Source organism: Kwoniella shandongensis, chromosome 12 (assembly GCF_008629635.2).
Source record: "Kwoniella shandongensis chromosome 12, complete sequence".
In the NCBI taxonomy this organism is placed as follows: Eukaryota; Fungi; Basidiomycota; class Tremellomycetes; order Tremellales; family Cryptococcaceae; genus Kwoniella; species Kwoniella shandongensis.
The window spans coordinates 540,664-560,163 of NC_089298.1; the positions used below are offsets into that span (position 1 = coordinate 540,664).

At 50.2% G+C, this 19,500-nt stretch overlaps 7 protein-coding genes across 7 annotated transcripts; 4 read left to right on the plus strand and 3 right to left on the minus strand.

Moving 5' to 3' along the window:
* Positions 1–75: 75 nt before the first annotated feature.
* Positions 76–2,131, minus strand: CI109_106494 (uncharacterized protein; the record flags this gene model as incomplete). The annotated part of the gene is made up of 4 exons (XM_032003849.1): positions 76–904; positions 972–1,268; positions 1,325–2,022; positions 2,081–2,131. 4 exons carry the CDS (start codon positions 2,129–2,131, stop codon positions 76–78), a joined length of 1,875 nt encoding a protein of 624 aa, XP_031861847.1.
* Positions 2,132–2,426: 295 nt separating this feature from the next.
* Positions 2,427–4,532, plus strand: CI109_106495 (uncharacterized protein; the record flags this gene model as incomplete). The annotated part of the gene is made up of 9 exons (XM_032003850.2): positions 2,427–2,642; positions 2,709–2,937; positions 3,006–3,118; positions 3,179–3,268; positions 3,325–3,624; positions 3,694–3,820; positions 3,905–4,172; positions 4,235–4,337; positions 4,407–4,532. The coding sequence occupies 9 exons, from the start codon at positions 2,427–2,429 to the stop codon at positions 4,530–4,532; spliced, it is 1,572 nt and encodes a 523-aa protein (XP_031861848.2).
* Positions 4,533–6,426: 1,894 nt separating this feature from the next.
* On the plus strand, positions 6,427–7,472 carry CI109_106496 (uncharacterized protein; the record flags this gene model as incomplete). Its single annotated transcript, XM_032003851.2, has 3 exons — positions 6,427–6,431; positions 6,628–7,252; positions 7,401–7,472. The coding sequence occupies 3 exons, from the start codon at positions 6,427–6,429 to the stop codon at positions 7,470–7,472; spliced, it is 702 nt and encodes a 233-aa protein (XP_031861849.2).
* A 506-nt stretch (positions 7,473–7,978) lies between these two features.
* Positions 7,979–9,234, minus strand: CI109_106497 (uncharacterized protein; the record flags this gene model as incomplete). The annotated part of the gene is made up of 2 exons (XM_032003852.2): positions 7,979–9,081; positions 9,207–9,234. 2 exons carry the CDS (start codon positions 9,232–9,234, stop codon positions 7,979–7,981), a joined length of 1,131 nt encoding a protein of 376 aa, XP_031861850.2.
* A 1,365-nt stretch (positions 9,235–10,599) lies between these two features.
* On the plus strand, positions 10,600–15,344 carry CI109_106498 (uncharacterized protein; the record flags this gene model as incomplete). Its single annotated transcript, XM_032003853.1, has 7 exons — positions 10,600–11,340; positions 11,410–14,341; positions 14,398–14,516; positions 14,587–14,709; positions 14,770–14,869; positions 14,935–15,038; positions 15,108–15,344. 7 exons carry the CDS (start codon positions 10,600–10,602, stop codon positions 15,342–15,344), a joined length of 4,356 nt encoding a protein of 1,451 aa, XP_031861851.1.
* A 648-nt stretch (positions 15,345–15,992) lies between these two features.
* On the minus strand, positions 15,993–17,726 carry CI109_106499 (uncharacterized protein; the record flags this gene model as incomplete). Its single annotated transcript, XM_065967845.1, has 6 exons — positions 15,993–16,169; positions 16,310–16,659; positions 16,846–16,972; positions 17,095–17,251; positions 17,367–17,488; positions 17,571–17,726. 6 exons carry the CDS (start codon positions 17,724–17,726, stop codon positions 15,993–15,995), a joined length of 1,089 nt encoding a protein of 362 aa, XP_065823917.1.
* A 381-nt stretch (positions 17,727–18,107) lies between these two features.
* On the plus strand, positions 18,108–19,259 carry CI109_106500 (uncharacterized protein; the record flags this gene model as incomplete). Its single annotated transcript, XM_032003855.1, has 2 exons — positions 18,108–18,788; positions 18,882–19,259. 2 exons carry the CDS (start codon positions 18,108–18,110, stop codon positions 19,257–19,259), a joined length of 1,059 nt encoding a protein of 352 aa, XP_031861853.1.
* Positions 19,260–19,500: the final 241 nt, after the last annotated feature.

The following is a 19,500-nucleotide window of genomic DNA, read 5'->3' on the forward strand; positions in this document are numbered from 1 at the left end:
TCAAGGAGTCAAGATATGTATGACACCATCTGCTATATCTTCTACAGTTATCTACAGTCAAAAGAATCGCACTTATTATTGCGTCACACAAACTTCTCTCACTTTCTCACCCAACTTGCTCCCTTTAAATCTCTTCAGACCATCCAACAACTCTTTATCTTCTTCTGCTAGTTCTCCTTCATCTCCTCCGCCATCTCTCCTCGCCGAACCTGCACGTTCTTCTCCTCCATCTTTATCACCTTTCAGTCTCTTGCTACTCCTTTCCCCGTCCCCTTCATCCTCCTCTTTACTTGCACCAGCGGTCGTACTCGGCTCTGGGGCTAGAGATGCTAATTTGCGCTTCATGAGACCCACAAACGCTTCTCCCGGTTTTGATTCGCTCATCATTGCAAAAGGGAACATTTCACCTTCTCTACTTTTCTTCCCAGGTTCAAGACCCTCTCTCCTCTCCAATCCTTTGATCACGAATCGACCCGAGGCATCGACAATCGGTTCACATTTCGGGAACGTCATTCGTGTCAAGTTGATTAGTTCCAATGGATTCAATAGTCGATTTTCTCGTTTAGGGATTGCGGATTGTGTTTGTGATTGTGATGGATCTTCCGGTATGAGAGATAATGTTGCGAGTCCTTGATCTTCGCCGTCTTCACCTTGTATCGTTGTTGTCGTCGCACCAGCGCCTTCGCCTGAAGTGCCGCCTAGTCCCGCGTCTTCGAACGCTTTCAGCGATGCGGCATGTTCGGCCGCCTCCTCGGCTTCGATACCGTTCGTGGATTGATTATCCGGTGCGGAGGGGTTGGTCAGGAGGGAAGAGAATCGCGCAGCGTAGGAGGTGTACAGATCTGTCTGTGTGAGAGTGGACGGGGTCGCTGGGTCATTGATATGCTGGAACGAACTCAGTAGCCTGTGGTGTAGAAAGGTGTAGAATTAGTGGGCGAGATCCTGAGTAGTGGACATGGTCCGTGACGTACCAGCTTCCGGCTCGCAGGGGCTCAACCAAACCCTCCACCCCTCTCTCCCACTCTTCTGCCTCCATACCCCCCTCTGGCTCCTTCTCCTTCTCCTTCAAGCCTTTCAGGACATACTCACCTTCGTCCCGTGCCATCTCACAGCCGGGGAAGGTAGCACATGCAAGTTGAATCAAATCTTGCCCGCCCATGAGTGGGGTCTGTATTGAGTATGGGTCGAACCTATTTCGATAGGAGTTGTAGAGTGATAGTTGTGAGACGTGTATATTTGGCGGTGCAGCACGATACGATACTTGTAGCCTGGTATCAACATTGTCATCAGCTGAAGCTCGGAAGAAAGTGGCACACCAACTGACCATCCTGTCGCTCTACCCGGTTCTTCCATCCCTTCCAGATCCTCCAACCCTCTCAACTTATTTCTCCTTTGTCTAAAGTATTCTCGTATCTTGTTCCACGGTCTACCCGTTTTTTCTGCCAGCTGTTCCAGCTCCTTCTTCCCAGGATTGGGATTGCGCGCATACGCTTCTCTGAGAACGGCGATCTGCTCATTGGGTGTGAGCTGGACATTGGCTTGGGTTTGCGTGTGAGACCGATGGGCGAGCGAGGAAGAGGACGCGGTAGGAGTCGAGTGGGAGAAAGGGAGAGAGGATCTTGATCGAGGGAAGGTAGGTTGACGAGGATGATGTTGTGGTGCAGCTCGATGAGTAGTCTCTGACGGTCCGGATGGGGGTTGTTGTTGATGGTGTTGAGCTGCCTGCGCTTGGGCCTGTGCTTGCGCTTGAGCCTGTGCGTCTGCATTCGCTTGCACTTCAGCTGCTACAGCAGCTTCGATAGCTTGTGCAGCTACTTGATTCGCAAGTTCTGTCTGCATATCCGTATCTTCGTGTCGGTGATGATCATGTTCATGTTGTTGGTTGTCCTGATGATCTGATTGGGCTGCTTGTTCGTGCTCGTGTTCGTGCTCCGAAGTTGAAGCAGGGGGTAGTAAATGTTCATGTTCGCTCAGAGTTGTTGGTTCTCTCTCAGGTGACGGATACTCATCTGCAATGTTTGACTACGAGTATATTCATCAGGACTGCTGAATACCTAGGATGAGATGAGAGGTGACTCACTGCATCTTCTGGTCCTTTTGGACTTGATATATGCTCATTCTTTGAATCCATATTGGTGGACGTGTTTGGTGGAGGTTGGTTGACGACAAAAGGGGGAGAAAAGGGAAAGAAAGACGAGAGAATCACAAGAAGAACAAAGATGGATGATAGATTGACACACTCTAGACTGATGGATCAATATTCTTACCCTTTATTTATTCTCACTTTATCCCATACACTTGTGATACACCGTGCCTGGCCTCGAAGCAGCTTGGCCGTTGGAATTATTTCAGAATTCAGAAAGTTACAAGTCCACTCTCTTCTGCTACTATACACATATCAGACAGCTTGAGATTGCTACGCAAAAATGGCCACCTTACTCCCACCTCCTAAACGACAAAAGTCGGCATACTCTCAATCGCTCAAACCTCCAGCTGCGCCAGAACCAGCAAAGGTCATCCCTTCCATCGTTGTCCAGTTCAAATCTTCGGAAGATGGTGCCAATCTCGGTCCAGCGATCAATCTCCCGGCTGATACCGGCAGAGATGCGTTGCAGATGTTGGTGAACAAGCTCAGAGGGGAGGTGGGTTACATTCCACACCATGGTGTTTCGTTGCATTTAGCTGATCTCGTCTGTGATGGTTCTTAGGCAGAAGACCCGTTACCATACTCTTTCCACCTCGTGCCTAAAGAACCTGCACCGTCCACATCTACAGCACCTCAATCTGCCAGAGTCCAAATCAACAACTCTATCCTCTCCGATGCCCTCGAGATCAAAGCCAGCACCTTCTCTCCTGAAGATGTGTTCGAGCTGTGGTGTGAGCCACAAGCTGTGTTTCGGGTACGAAGTGTTGGACGATGTAGTGCGACCTTGAGTGGTGAGCTATACTCGCCTCATCTGGTCTTAAACGAGGCCAATAGCTCACCTGTCCGATCATGTTATCAGGTCACTCATCACCCATCTTGTGCTGTGCACACTCGCCTACGGGTAAATATGCTGCAACGGGGTCAGGAGATGCCACTTGTCGAGTGTGGGACATGGAAACGGAGACGCCAAAGGTAAGCTGAGTCGTCAGGGCCGTTGCAATCGCGAAGACAATAAGCTGATGTTGGCTCCAGTGGACATTGTCAGGTCATAAGGGATGGGTGCTTTGCGTTGAATGGGACTCTAGGGAAAAGATTCTTGCGACAGGTGGTCATGACGGACAGGTGAGTTTCTCGTCACGCCGCGACATGCTCTGGCTTGTGACTAACGCCCTTCATAGGTTCGACTTTGGTCACCTACAACTGGCCAACCGTACGGCTCTCCCTTACTAGGTCACACCAAATGGATTACCTCGCTCGCTTTCGAACCTCTTCATCTTGTCCCTTCCAGCTCTCCTTCGCCCCGACTTGCATCTGCGTCAAAAGATGGGACAGTCAGAATATGGAACACCTCTACGAGAAAGCTCGAGTTCGTTTTGACAGGTCATGCGGCGAGTGTGAACGTTGTGAGATGGGGCGGGGAGGGTGTCATCTATACTGGAAGCAGTGATAGGACTGTTAAGGTCTGGAGCGGTGTGGATGTGAGTTGTCCGCCGTCAAAAGAATCTGAAGAGGGATGATCAGCGTATGCTGATGCGCCCGGACTTTAGGGAAAGCTTATTCGAACATTGTCGGAACACGCCCATTGGGTCAACACCATGGCACTGAGTACTGATTTTGTTCTCCGAACTGGACCTTTCGACCACCATGGCAAAGTGCCCAAGGATGATGAGGAAGGTGAGTTGCGGAAGTTGACCTCGTTATTCCATCATGTGGCTGCACTCAATCATTTACTGATCTCCATCTGCCCCCGCCTTACAGCCAAAGCCCTCGCCTTGGCTCGGTATAAGGATGTCACCATCACCCAGCCGGAGTCCCTCATTACTGGATCAGACGACCACACATTGTTCCTTTGGCCCGATCAGGCATCCTCTTCATTCTCTACCACTGCGACACCCAAGAAACCCGTTGCGAGGATGACCGGACATCAAAAACAGGTTAATCACGTCGCCTTTTCTCCTGACGGAAGATGGATTGCAAGTGCTGGATTTGATAATGCTGTCAAGCTTTGGGAGGGAAGGACGGGAAAGTGAGTCGTCCACAAATGGCACATAAGTCGCAGCAGGCAGCTGATATTGTCTTTTGCCCTAGATTCGTGGCGAGTCTTCGAGGTCATGTTGCGGCGGTGTACAGAGTAGCTTGGTCAGCAGACTCGAGGATGCTCGTCAGCGCAAGCAAGGACACAACGTTAAAGGTCAGCTTATCTTAGTCGCACCGCTCCACGCGGAATTGCTCGAACTGACACTTTTGGTTTTTGGTATAGCTTTGGAACTTGAAAACGTACAAGATCCGAATGGACTTACCGGGTCACACTGACGAGGTGTACTGTGTCGATTTCGTCGCGGACAAGGTCGTCAGTGGTGGAAGAGATAAGACTGTCAAGATGTGAGTGGGATTGACTCCGCATTCTGCGATGTGGCATTTGGCCAGAATGTGTCATGCGTATGTGCAAAGGGCTGACAGTGAACTCGTACAGCTGGAGAAACTAGAACGTAGATCGTGACTATGAATGGGAGTCTTATTGTTTGTGTATGGGTCTATACCTTGCATGTATTCACATCGTCGCCACTGGAGAGCTGGCAGACTGGGCATGATGTGGCACGGAGCACAATATGATCTGAATGGACGGCGCCCTTTCTTTACAATGCGGTCCAAGCGTCTGTCTCTCTCACCCAATACACCCAGACGATGTCCTTTGGTGTACTTGTTTCTACCATTTGTAATCTCCTCCTATCTCTCTTCGGTCTGCACAGCATGTCATGGTACCGTAGCGTAACATAGCAAAGCATCAGTCCTTGTCTTCACGATGACCACAACACCGCCTACTTCCGGAATACCATCACCCTCTAGCCTTCTCGTCCCCTATGTCAGTCTCGCCCGGCCTCTCTCACCGCCTTTAGATTAGTACTGTCGTCCTTTCCGCCTCCGTGGCTATGGATGGGGACGGTAGGGTGATATGGGTGATCAAAGCGGAAGATGTAGAAGGAGAGGAAGGGAGGGTATAGACATTCCGAATGACCATGAACGATGTGAGTGCCAATGATACACTTCATGTCTATGGAACCAACACTCAGCTGAACGCCATGGTGTACCACTGCTGATGGCGATTTGCAGTATCATACTGTCTTTTATAGGGTGCAAAGGCAGATGATGGTACTGAGTTCGTAAGGGAAGACGAGAAAGTAGGGTTGTTGTTATAAATCTGGGAAAGGGGTTGTATCAAACTTGATTCTCACATCGAAGAAGGGCAATTCCAGGTGAGTAGATATTGTACCTTGATGAATGGATACTCATGCTAGACCGTATCAAGAGGGAGACACCAATAATGAAGTCTCACTTTGAAAACAGTCACTTCTCGGACTGAATAGCGATGATGAACACGTCATTAAAGAGGAAATTGACGGCGATCGTCACGATATCATCATGCAGCTCGATAACGATATCCAGGAGAACAATGGAACCAACATGCATGAAGCAGAATACAACTCGCGGAAGCAGGAACAGGAGCAAGAACGCATATCGATATCCAAGAAGATGTAAGCGATTTGCTGTGAGCTTAACCCGTCTGATCTGGCGATCATGAACGTGGCACTGGGCACTGGGCTTGGTGTCGAACCGGGCAAGACAGAAGAGAGGAAATACGTAGAAGCAGATAATGAGGACATCGCGGTGAGTCCGAAATTTTATCAACACTGCCTAAAGCTACTGTAGGTGAATGCGGAGTATGTCCTGTAGAAGAGGAAGAAAGGTGAGGTGGGCGATTTCATCGAGTTCGATAAGCGGGGAACAGAATGCTGATCGTCTGTGCGTCCTGGCACACGGAGCAGGAGTTTTCGAGATTCGTGTTTTGGATTTGGTTGATATCATTATGAGTTAGGAGCCTCATATTGCGCGCCCCAAGCGCATTCACTTGTTCTTCGTATTGTATAGTAGCGTGACCGATATGCATTCGTAATCAAAGCACGAGCCTTCGCGAGCCTTCGCGCTCAGGACCACACCGCATGGCATTGGCCTCCGTGCCACTTCGTTCTCCGCATTATTGATCACGTCTCGTGTCGCCCAGAGGCACCATTGCGCGATGGGAACACTGCAATGCTAGATTTTTGGCCCAGCGGAGAGACGAGAAGAATTTATCTCCGTGATTCTAGTAGCGGTATCCTAGCAACGGGAGGAGCAACCGCTAAAGGACCCTCCTTTCCACCTTGTTCTGCGCCAGTGGCTTTCCACTTTGGGACAAGAGCGTAGTGGCAGCACTTGAACGCGAGCACCGGGCTCAAAAAGACATGTGGTAAGCTCAAAATACTTTGTCAGTTCTCTCCACCTTTATCAGACTTCAGAAATACATGTCTTGGTGTACGCGCTCCGAATCTTCACACCAGGTCGAGAGTGCGTCGAGCTGTACATCAAGGCAGTCTCTTGACTATTACCTCGCACGAGAGTACTCTACCTTCTTACCGACTCATAAGTCTGATCCATCGCGTCAGCCACTTTCGACCGAGCACTTTGCAACGATATAGTAGTATCATCGGTCTCATTCTTGCCAGCTCCGTACGAGCTCTACAATCATCTACGAACAACACTCCCACGATGCCCCGATCCGAATCATCCGTCCCTCAGTCTCTTGTACGAAGCGCCAAACCGTACACTCGTCCGACCAACAAGCTCAAAAAGTACACGGACGTCGATATCGAATCAGACGACCCTGGTGCTGGTACACCTTCTTCGGACGATGGAGACGACGGATCGGTCTTCACTCCTCGTAACCGAACCCCGATGAACGAGGTAGCTTCTCCGTCTGATGAGAAGGATATCAAGCCATCCATTCGAGACGCGTCCGAGGAAGAGGACGAGGACGAGGAGATCAAACCCAACCTCAAGAAACCCAAGAAATCTCCCGCCAAAAAGTCTCCCAAAACACCATCCACACCCAAAGTGAAGAACGAGACCACCTCAACCCCCTCGCCAAGGAAGAACAACGGCGTTAAAGCTCCTGGAAGGACTTGGTCAGCTCAAGAAGATTGGAAACTGTTCAGGGAGATGCATCCGAAAGTTGATAAAGCGAATTGGGGAGGGGTGGCATCTGCCATTGGGAATGGGAGGGATGCAAAAGTGAGTATAAGCGATCCACACGAACACACTGCTCTCGTCATCCTTCTTACTGGGGAACTTGATCTCGGATATTCTGCGGTCATCGCTTTGACGCAACGGCTTCATTAATTCAGGTCCTGATGCTGATTATACTCGTCTTTCGTCACAGTCGTGCCAGAATCGATATGCCGTGCTGTCGAAGAGACTCGAAGGTGCTATCAAGGGGATCGGCGGAGGATAATATGGGCTAAGCGGAGGATTGAATGACATTCCTTGATGGGATGGGATCTATGGGATTCAGAAGGGATTGGAAGGGTTAAGATCAGCGAAGAGGGGAGATTGCTGTGGTAGCTGGTGGCTGAGCGTATTTACATATAGAAAGGAAGATTTCTTGCTTGCTTGATCAGATCATTCGCCATTTTGCTAACTTATATCACCTTGACTTCTGAAAGGGAAAATGCCTAAAGGGTATATAGTGTATCGTAGAGTTTATGCTATGCTCCTCATGCTACACAACGGACTGTGAACATCTGCGATAAGACATCATCCGTGCCATTTCCCGCGTTTCGGTACCCTTCAACAGGAAGGGAAGATGCCGGATGAATAATGCATGCAAAGTACACAACTCGTTCCCGTGTCGTTCGTTACTGTCATACTACCTCGTAAAAGACAATGATAATGCATCTCATATCAAGGACCTGCCTCGACAGAACCGAACCGAATAGCCACTATCTTCCTCCTGCCACATCACACTCTGCCCCTTCTCCACACCTCTCTCGCCCTCTTCCAAGCCTTTCCGACACTCTTCGTTCTCCTCAGCGATGATTCGGACTCGCTCAGGAACTCCTCGAAGGTTATCGTTTCTCCATGACACCTTCCTTCCGATTGACGTCTTCTCACCACCGGTCGAGCAATCGGGCTTTGACCAGCTCTGGGACGATCGATCGTTCCGCTATCCTTACTTCTGCCTCCGCCTTCGCCTTCTAGTACCGACTGGTTCTCTCTCTCGTTGTTGTTGAAGGGCGAAGGTACGGGACAGAATGATAGTCCGTCTAGGGTAGTAGTTGCTGGACGACCATATATCCCACCACATCCGACAAATTGACTCGGTACAGAACAGTTCAAAGAATACCCTCCTTCATCTTCATCATCCTCTTCTTCTCGCAAAAATGCTTGTAGTGTGATGATTTGCAGGTCTGCACGAATCACTGACTCATTGGAGTGATCGTTATCGTTGACGTCCATTTCCGCAAGTGGGATAGAGTGGGTAGATAGAGGTGAAGGGATATCATCTTCTTCTGCCTCTGAATATGGCACAAGTTCCGGAGTGGTATCGAGCCACCAAGCAGAGGTATGGGTATGAGCAGACCACGGTCTAGCAGACTGGTACTGCCGTTGATAATGATCAGTCTTGGGGTTGAACATTGTCATACTTTGCGAAGATGAGGAGGTGTGCGAGTACGACGATCGATGCGTTTCTTGTAGGAAAGTGAATATGTCGACTGACGTGCGTGAGGAGCGTTTTCGGTCGTTGATAATGACGTCCGGCTCGTATTCGACAGAGACGCCTTCAATGGAGGGAGACTGAAGGTCGAAAAGGAGGGATAAAGATCGTTTGGTATTTGTACCGTGATGGGACAGTGAAGGGGGAGTGGACATTTGCCGAAGGGGTTGTGGCACATCTTCCATGACACTCACTCGCCGGGACGAAGCGGTCATATCGTCTGTCGATCTCATCCCGAATGGTTTGGATCGTCGCAAGTATAGGAGCCGATAGAACAGGTCGGAGTCGTGAGGTAACTTATCGGTGACTGGGAGGCTTGGAAAGTGACTAGACTGATGAGGAGATACTTTGGTAGACGGAAATCAAGGCCTTGCTCATATATACAGTCTAGTATGACTACTCAAGTACAATCGTAAAGTAGTTGATGAGACTTGACTAAGGCTGTCTCGGCCACGCATCAACCTCGGTCACATTTATCACTCTTTGTCTCGGCAGACATTGCGTGTTCGTGGCATGTAGAGATCTGGGAGACTTTGGACTGTATTCACTGAGTAGCATGGTGGCTTTAGACGAGAGACAACACGCTGGTGGCGATTCTGTAACTAATGTCACGGGTCGTGTCAGCACTACGAATACTCTAAGTATCTTCTGCGACATGTACGCGGAGCGTGACGCGGCATCGCAGAACGACGGAGTTAGTCAGTTCAGTTACAGGTGTTTCAATCGTTGACACGCGTAACTGGTCTGATCTGACCCGAGACAAACTAAAGATGGCATCTCGTATGACATTTCGATAAGAACCACTTGATCTGTCACAGTGAGGTGAAGACCTGAATGGCGAAACACCTTTGAAACAGGCACACCTCGCTGACGGTCTGTCATTGTATAGATGATTCGAGGTGATGATTGATCACTCTGTCTCGGATCTACACCACAAGATGAGATGAGGGGATCTTCTCTGTGGTTTAACAGGAACGCCAAGTACACCTGACCAGCATATAAGTCATCTCCGCGTCACGCGTTACATTAAGCCTGACTGACGCTCCATCCACCCGAGATTGTGGGCATGTCAACACACGGCGAGAGGCTCGAACAGCATGAGTGTGATATCAACGGTAGTCGAGACACAGCATCTGGTCGGATTGAATGGAGAGGACTGGAACGACAGGGAACTGTTTCGCATTCTGTCGTTCGTATCAACAAGCAGCGTACAGTACTGGTCCACGACAACATATATATATATAGGGATGCGTTGGATGTCATCGGACACCAGTCCTTTCTGTCATGAATGTATATCATGCAATACATTGACCTCCAATTCGAACATCGGATGAAGGTCATGATCACGTTCGTTCCTTCGTTGTGCATCTGCTGGATTCCAAAACGCCACTAACCTGTTGGATGCATCACTTCCCATCCCATCCCATCCCACCCCAACCCGATCACTACTAACTCGTGTTGTTGTTGTCGTGTTTTTCATGGAATTAGAGTTTTCGGCGGCAACCATATCCTTTCAGGGTCAGGGTAAATAACTTGCGGATTGTGCTTTGGTTGCGGGTCCGTGCGCGACTTCTTTTTGTGGTCTAGTTGTACTGTTATTACGTTAGCGTCAAACAAAGCGTCACAGAGAAATACAAGCTGGTGTTGATCACCCCTGTTCATTGCTGTAATACATGCATTCACCCTTCGATTCAAATCAATCCAAATTCTATACAAATCATCCTTACTACAGACCTTCAGAACTTCAAGAAGGAGATAGATAGATAGATACGTAGATAGCCCCCAAGACAGACCGCGAACACTTCATCACTTTCGTGGGACACATCGCCGTCCTGTACCAACCCATTCACCACGCCCGGTCAAGATGTCAACATCTTCATATTTTCACCAACCCAGTCCATTGGGATTTGTCTCTGAAAGAGAAAGCCATTCGCAAGCATCCTCTAGTGTGTCAGGCTATCACTCAAGATTCCAATATCAAGCCCAGCCTTCATCGTATCATCACCAATCACAACAACAACGCGACTCATCAACAGCATCGTACTTTTCCAATTCTGCCGGCCAAAGTCCAAGCTTTGCATCCCCCTCTGCGCACTATGGCACTAGCGCCTGGTCATCCTCAACACCCGTCGCGTCACCTGGTTCCAACAACATTGACGACATTGTCTATCGTTATTCGGCAGAGTTTGACAGAGCTCCAGGAACACCGACTGTAGGGATATACGCTCAAGACGGATTGTGGGACGAGGAGGAAGAGGATAGAAAAAGTCGGATATCAGACGCTAATACGGCGCGTCCCTCATCCTCGGCCACATCGAGAAAAGGATCAATAGCCACGGTCCCTTCTGTCAAGGGAAGAAGCAGGGCAGGAACAATGAGTGCAGCAACTGCAGCGGCTGCTGCGGTGGTAGGGCTTGGAATAGAAGATAGTGGGAAAGCCGGATGGGCTTGGAACAAGAAAGCTGGAGTCGAGGTCAGTCCCACGATGCCCACCGATGATGGATCGAAGAAGGGATTGAAGAAGCAGAAGAGCAAAGGATTCTTGAAAGGCAAAGGGAGAAGAGGGGAATTGAACGTGGTTGTTCCCCCAGAGGCAGACGAGTCGGTATGTCTTCGAAAATGGTACCATTGTACGCGATGTCTAACTGACCTATGCGACTGATCCAACCCGCAGTTCGAAGCACCACCCCCTATGCCTGCGACTCCTGCATCCTTCCTCACCGAATCTTCTCCCGCGTCGTTCACTTCCCCATTCCTTTCTCCGATCAATTACCCCTCGCCTGCCTTTGACTCAACACCAGTGTCGGCCACAGCTCAGACAATTCCGAACACCAGCGCGAGCTCGAATAGTCAACCGAGCGTCGCGTCCAGCTCCAAACCTGTCAAGCCTACTTCCTCTTGGAAGCGTGGTGTCCAGAAGATTTTCAAGTCAAAATCGCATGCAGCTCTGCGAGAAGCAGCTCAGAAGGAGAACGTACCACCGCCGCCATTACCTTTGCACAACCTTCCCGGTCCTTCGCGCCATCCCCTGGGCAAACCCTTCTCCTCATCTACTCCCCCTTTGGGCACAAGACGGCCCGATGTTGCCACCTTTGGTCTCCAATCGCCAGCTCTCTCCTTAGCATCGCAGTCCTTCGCGTCACCCAGTCACAACCGATACAATCTCCCTCCGGATCCCTTTGCATCAAGTCTGGATCTCAAGTCAAACAATCCAGCACCACCTACCTTGGCATCACCTCCACCACTACGTCCCTCACTGAGGGGCAACTCACCAAGCTTGCGAGATCTCAAAAACTTCCTGCAGCCATCACATAAGCCCAAGTTGTCCAAAGCGAAGAGTTTGGCGAATCTTCAACATACCTCCCCTCTCAACGGACCAAAAAGCGCGCCCCTCGAGCAAACAGAGGTCTTTCCCCCAGCGCCGACTAAAACCTCGAGAATGGCGAACAGGATGGCGAACAGGATGAGCTCAGTCATAGGGCTCAACGGTATCGTACCCGATGCGGCGCACTCTGAGCTGGAATTCCCCCCTGCACATGGGTCTTTGAGTCCCCCTATGGAGAGTCCACCACTCCTTCCGCCTCATCCCCCTTATTTTGCCGCCGCAAAGCGTTCTTCTTCTGTTCCTTCCATCACCACAGACTCTTCACCTGATGACAACGCCTCTGCAACGCATACTCCACCCGACGCGCCTCTGCCACCCGTTCCCAACTCTGCATCAAGCTCCAGTCTCTCTGCTCCGATAACGCGCAGTGGGTCAGGGGCCGTTCTGCTACCACGATCGAGATCAACAAGTATGAGCTTGAAATCACCGCCTACCAGTTCATCGTTCTTTGATCTATACGAGCAGTTAGGTATCTGGCCAACGGGCGACAAAGAGAAAGAAAAGGAAGCAAGCAGGGAGAAAGAACAGCATAAGGAAGAGAAGGAGAATGCTCCCCCAGCAGAGCAGTCGATTCCTGAAGAGCCCGTCGCCGAGGCAATGGCGCTTCAACCAGAATCTTCGCTGCCGCCGTCAAGCTCCATCAACTCATCAGCCAGCTGGGACATCGCCCTGAACACCTTCCCTGATGCTCCTGTCAACGAGTCTTTAGACTTTGGGCTCCCATATGTTGCCGAAGCGGAGGGCATCGAGTCGATGATTGAGGAGTCAAATCCAACTGCTGATATGTCTGATGAGCTGAGTATGATCGCGGTTGCCACTTCCTCCCGAAGCAGTACTCATCGTACTGCTCTCAACGCTTCAACCTCTACGAGCCAGACCAACAACGATAATCGGACGTCCACCTCAACTCAACCTACCTCGATCTCGATGTCGTTTCTGAACTCTTTTAGCTCGTCCACACATCGTCGACGATCAGGATCAGAAAGTGGCGGTTCATCGAGGGGTGAGAATCCGCTTCGAAAGAGAGATATTCATGGCGACAAGGAAGAGTTGACGGACGAAGAAGAACAGTCAACGGATGAAGAGGACGATGTGCCTCTTTCTAAGCTTCATCCCGAAGCTGCTGCTGCTCAAGCTCAGCGAAAGCAGGAGCGAAGGGCAAGACGGACCCAGAAGGAGGCAGAGAGGTTGAAGATCAAGGAGCGGGAACGACAGTTGCAATTGCAGCGAAATGACAGCGTGAAGACGCAAGGCAGGAACCCTGGAGGAGAAATCGCTTGGAATGGGGAAGGTGGAGTACCTGCCGATGTATTGCGCAGAAAGTTGGAGAGAGTTGTCTTGCTGAGAGCTCAACGAGAGGCCGCCCTACAAGCTGGACCAAGCAGTCCAAGAACAGCCGCACAGTTCATGCAACAGCAGCAGCAACAACAACAACAACAGCAAGCCCTGAAGGCTCACCAAACCACCAACCATTACCACACCACCTCTGCTGTCCAAGATCAAGGCGTACAACGTGCCCACAGTCATGGACATACCGCTGTCCTACCATTGTCCACGTCGTCAACCTGGAAGCACCGCAACGTCCCTCCTCTCCCACCTATCCAGACGAAGTCTTTGCAACGTGGTCCTATTTCACCAACCGATATGACGTTTGGCCGTCTGCCGTCTGGTGGACAGCGCATCGATCCAGCTTTCGCCACGGCGATGCAAGGCAACACTGCCCCATTGCAGGTCCACGCATATGCGGACAGATCCAGACAGAACTCAGCGGCGACTACAATCTCTTCTATCGGCGGTCAAGGTGGCCCGACAAGACCTCCTCATCCTACTCGTGCGCCGTCTAGACAAGATGACCAATCTGCCAACGTCACGAGGAGCAACACTGGTGCCACTCAACATTCTGTCGCTTCCGCTCCTCGACAGAGAAGTCGGGCGATGTCGAATGCTGCGCCTCCAATATCACAAGCACACGAAAGTGCAGCACTCCATTCTCGAGCTATCACAGAACCTCTTCCTCCTCCTCCACCTCCTAAGCCCGTGACAATTGTCCATGCTCCTGCATTCGTGTCGGCTCTGGATGGGAAGAAGATTGTGTTGGACCTACAACCTCACACGACCGCAAGAGATATCCTGGTTCAGACCTATCACAATGGAGATTTGGTGGACGCCAGCGTGGGCATGAGCTGGGTGCTATGTGAAATCTTTGCAGAGATAGGATGTGGTGGGTTGTTCTTATGTCAGATATCATTAACGTCGTGCTGATGAGTCTGATATTAGAACGTCAAGTGAGGGAGTATGAACAGCTTGCTCCCATCGTGAAGGGATGGGATCAGACGGCAAAATTCAACTGTTTCATGTTCAAGCAGACCAATCGAGGGGTGTCAACCTGGGCAAGGGTAAGTGCTGCTCATGCATGGTCGCATTGCTCGAGAAGATGATGCTGACAGGGCTGCGTTCACAAAATAGGCTGTACCCAATACACCACCAATGTTGGGGTCGTGGGTTCAATACGAGACAAAGAAAGGGAAATGGTCGAAGAGATGGTTGGAGACAAGGGGTGGACAGGTCTTCTTGGCGAAGAACGAGAAGGTGAGTGACCAACCAGGCTCTCCTTATCTGGGTGAGAGTTATTCCTGACTTCATACGCAGAACAAGGATGAAGTACAGATCAATACGCTTTTCTTCGACGTTTACGAGATGAAGAGAGGATACGATGCGCCCAAACCGCACGTATTCATTATGCGACGACGTGAGTGACAAGTTTCCTCCCGTGTACAGGTGTATGACCCGCTGACATGTACGATTCGATCTCAGTGGAAGCAGCTGCGACATTCGAGAATCCACAGGATTACATGCACGTCTTCTCATGCGAAGATGGGTTAGCTTGGAAGTTGATGTCGGCGATATACGATGCCAAGGTGGGTTTCCATGTGCTCTATTGCTGCTACGTATAGTGCTTTTGCTGATCCATAATTTTTGACTTGCAGAGCTACACCCTCTCTACTACATATCCAAATCTTATCGCGGCTCATCTCCCTCCTCCCCCTCCTACACCAACGACCGCGACTGGTATTACCTCACCTCTATCATCATTGAATACTCGACGACCCAATTTCGCTCAGTCAGGAGGGATCCCGCCTCCGCCTACTGCTCCGCTTGTCAGTCTGAAAAGGGAGGAAGGGGAGAGATCGGCTTTCACGGGTAAAGGTCTCTTGAAGATCTAACGAGTGGGACACTGGAGTATTGGTCGGGACATGGACCGGAAGTTGGTCGACTGGCGGAGTAGGGCAGCGGCGGCGGCGGCGGTGGTATGGACTATATTCGATTTTGATATCATGCTTTTCTTTTTGTACTTAGTACAAGTACTTTTCTCTCATATAGATTGGATATCAAACACGGACTTTTGGCTATGTGCTTTGGTTGAAACGGACGAACGGACGGACGGCCGGATGGACAACGGAGAGGATAAGGGACAATTATCTGTTCTGTATAATGTTCTGTACTCGTAACGACATGTAATGACTGGGTGATCTATTGCACGCTCACAATCCATGATCGGTAGACGAAAGAGCGAGTAGAAATAGCTCATACATCGAGTTCGGATGTATCGTGCTCCACCTCGTTTATCTATCCGAAACGGACCACTCCAAGTCCCGGATCGACAGATAGATAGATACCTACGATCATCCCTTGCTCGACGAGTGGTCGCTATTCAAGAGAGACGGACGACAGCCACAATGTACTATACAACGAACAAAGTCCCTACAGTCCAAATCCATCTGCCTCGCTAGCTCGTTTCCTCTTGCTAAGTTCGAACTATCGACCCTCTTCAAGACTCAAAAACCCTTCTTCACCCCTTTCTCACTTCGAGGTCAAGCGACGATCCCCTGCGTCTGCACCTGCGCATGATCTTGCCCTTCATTCTGCCTCGCCGACATATCTTTGAATCGGTTCATACTTTCTCTCAATTTACTGTCGAACAGTTCACCAGAGGTGATGGCTTTGACAGAAGTGTCGATCTTACCTCCAGGCAAGATGGGTTGGAATGCCTGTGCGCGGAGCGGAGCGGAACGTAGAGATAGGGAAAGGAACGGCAGGGTGTGAGGGTGGACGAGTGAAAAATGTGATCAGCTCAAAATCGCTCTGCTTTGCGAAGATACATGGAGATTGTCAAACCGCGTAGACTCACCACATCATCATCTGGCTGTACGAAGAATCCCAACGTATATCTATCCACTAACCCCTCTTCTGATTCCACTTCTTTCGACGACGGCGTGGGGAAAATCACCCTGTGCAAAGTCGCGCGATACATCCCACTTGACCACAATTCCATACCCAATCCTACGTTGACCAAGAACCCTCCAGGGGGCGGTATGGGCGCAGGATACCAGTCGTACGTGTCCTCTTTGACGTCCGAGTTCGCGTCTGTGGAGTCGGAGAAAGAAGGGTCGATTGCAGATCGGGGGAGGTTGACTTGAAGGCCAGGTTGACCGGATGATTGTTGGAAAAGAAGGGTCATAGTTCCCCAGTCTTTGTGCTCTGCAGTGAGAGGGTGGGTAGGACGGAGTGGGACAAATTCGAACAGGTAGATATACGAGACGTTGGTCGTGATTGATTGATAGACAACGAAGGACGGCAGAACAGAGGCAAGTATATAGTTATTAGTCACGTTTCGTCGTTCTGCAAAGAATAGACACAGGGTGTCACACCACGCGCCCCACTCACCTCCTGCACGGATGTCCATCTCGCTCAATTGTTTCTGCTCGTCAGGCTTGAGTGCAGGATAGTGGATAAGTGACATGGCAGTGTTAAGCCCGAAAGAATGGGATTGGCGGAAATGTTCTCGGGGCAGCTATGAACGAGCAAAGTATTGCTTATTGGTCAGCTGTCGTCCTTGTTATCGCGCAAATGTCGTCCGCTCGCAGGGCAGATATAGTGTGTATCGAGGAAGTGATGAGAAGAGAGACGACCCACCTCCAACGCTAAAGCGAAAAGCTCCATCAACCTCTCAGAGACATCATGACAATCTTGATAGAATCGTTTGATCGTCTCGTGCGCTACATTATCGTCTTTGAAGGGAGGAGGTACGGGTTGAGTAGTGTTTGCGCAGTATTTCCCATACGAGAATGTCCTGTAATGTGTTTATCTGTCAGATATCACACGCATGCCTCGTCCAGCTTCTTGGGCGAGCTGACACGAGAAGGATGAGGGATAGGTTTTACAACTAAGATTGAATATTAACCCACTCTTTGTGATCTCTCTTACCCTCCCCGAGCGCTTGTGAGAGCAGCTTTGTATATCCCGAACCTGATTTCCCAGCGAGATAGACCTCTTTCTCCTCCATCGGCAAGTCGAAGAACGTTTTTGACTGGTCAATTACCCTCAAGTCAGCTTTCATGCTATCCTTCGTCTCGTCTCACACAGACGATGCAGCGAGACGCTATACGCACATGATCAAACATTGCATCTACGTCTTCGGGCTTCGGACCTGCGTTGATCACTGCGAAGAAACCGACGGAACCCAGAGCATGTTTGATAAGTTCAGCTTGACGTTGAGGGGAGTCTGAGGCGAGGTCGATGGTAGGAATGACGGATGGAGAGGACATGGCGGGATCGTTCAAACAGGAGACTGTTGTGTTTGTGGAGAGTAAAGTCGAGGTGCCCAGAAGAGATCAATAGAGCGAGCAATGTGAGTGAAGGATGAAAGATAATGCAAGGAAGCGGAAGATAGCTTGCAGAACTCTGTACTCGCTTCTTATCAGCTGGATCTCAGAGTGACAAACATCCCCTTCGATAAGCGGACATCGCCGCAAAATGCAAGTAAAGTGCACGGACATGACACGCGATGACTGAGATGGACATTTGCACATTGCAGCTCAAATGATGGAGAGAATGAACTATTCTAAATTCATGAGCTAGAGACTCTCTGTCAACGACCACTCCACTCGCGCTGAGAAGTTAGAGAAGAGAAGAGTCTCGTGCTCAACATGTCCCTCCTCACCACGCTTTACTCGTTCCAAACACCGCTCACACTCCTTCTCATCCTCTTCGGTCCTTCCCTGCTCCCTCGAATAATACAATGGATCAACCAGCGTGGTCGACCTCCTACTTCTCCACCGTCACCAACTCGCTCACCAATTCCTCTGTCCCTCAAGTTGTTCCTCGGTATACATACGCTGTATCTCGTTAAGCAGCTGATACGACCTCCCTACGACGTGTTCGTATCGCATAACCTACCGATCCTAGTCCCGAATAGTATTCTCCGTTCGGCACTCCTGGGTCCGAACCATGAGACAGAAGACGGTCTATCAACCCTCGAGAATCCTCCGATACATCCTCTATTGGAATTATTGCTCACCCGACTGAAAATGTTGGACAATAGATATCTGTACGCTCGATTCGGTCATGATACAATACAGAATTGCGTTTGGTGCAAAGACGATTTGGACTATCTCATCTTTTCCTTGCCAGGGATAATGGGTCCGTACGTCGTAGAAGGTGTGATGTTGGGTATGCTGGGGTGGAAGTGGCTTGCAGGGGAGGACAGCGATCGAAGAGCTGAGAGATGGAGAATTGTGATGGGATGGGTGTTGTTAGGTGGTGTGGTGGGTGAGATTGGGTCAAAGTGGTTTTGGGAGATAAGAGCGGTGGAAGGGGATTGCTTGCATGTGAGTAGACTCGATACCGATAGGCCGGCTATACTTCCTTCACAGATAGGGGTAAAGGCAAAGCTGATATGTTGCCAATTGACCCACACACAGCTCGCAACCACCATTCATACCCTTCGCTCTGTTCTCTTGCTACTTCTACCTCTAGTATACACCTTCCTCCCCCTCCCCTCACCATCGAGTATACCCCTTCCATCGACCCTCATCCCCGTGATGTCCAACACGACCTCAACACTCCGACTCACCTCCTTAGCTCGAGGAGCTATCGCTTCTTCTCCGCGCTTGAGAGAGATATACCTTGCCATCTCGCGAAGGGAAGAAACGAAAGTGGAAAGAGCAAGAAGGGATGAGGGTGTGAGAGAGGCGAAGAAGGAGGCAGAGGTGGATGAAGAGCGGATGAGAGAAGGCGTGAGAGGTTGGGTGAAAGACGGTTGGGACGGGATGGTGAGGATTGATGGAAATGGGTCATGACGGATGCATCGAACTTTCAACTGTTGTTCAGAGTAATGGTGTGAACTCCGTGTCGTACAGTCAATCACTGCTTCGCTCCGCAATCGTCCAGCTATGATACAAGAATTGCACCATACAACGACGTTGGCAAAAAAACCTTAGTCATCCGGAACTTCCTTTTGGCTACCTATCAACCCTTTGTCAGCTGTCAAGCGGGCCACATTCCACCCAGCCCCTGTCGAAGGAGGCGAGAGCGATTTAT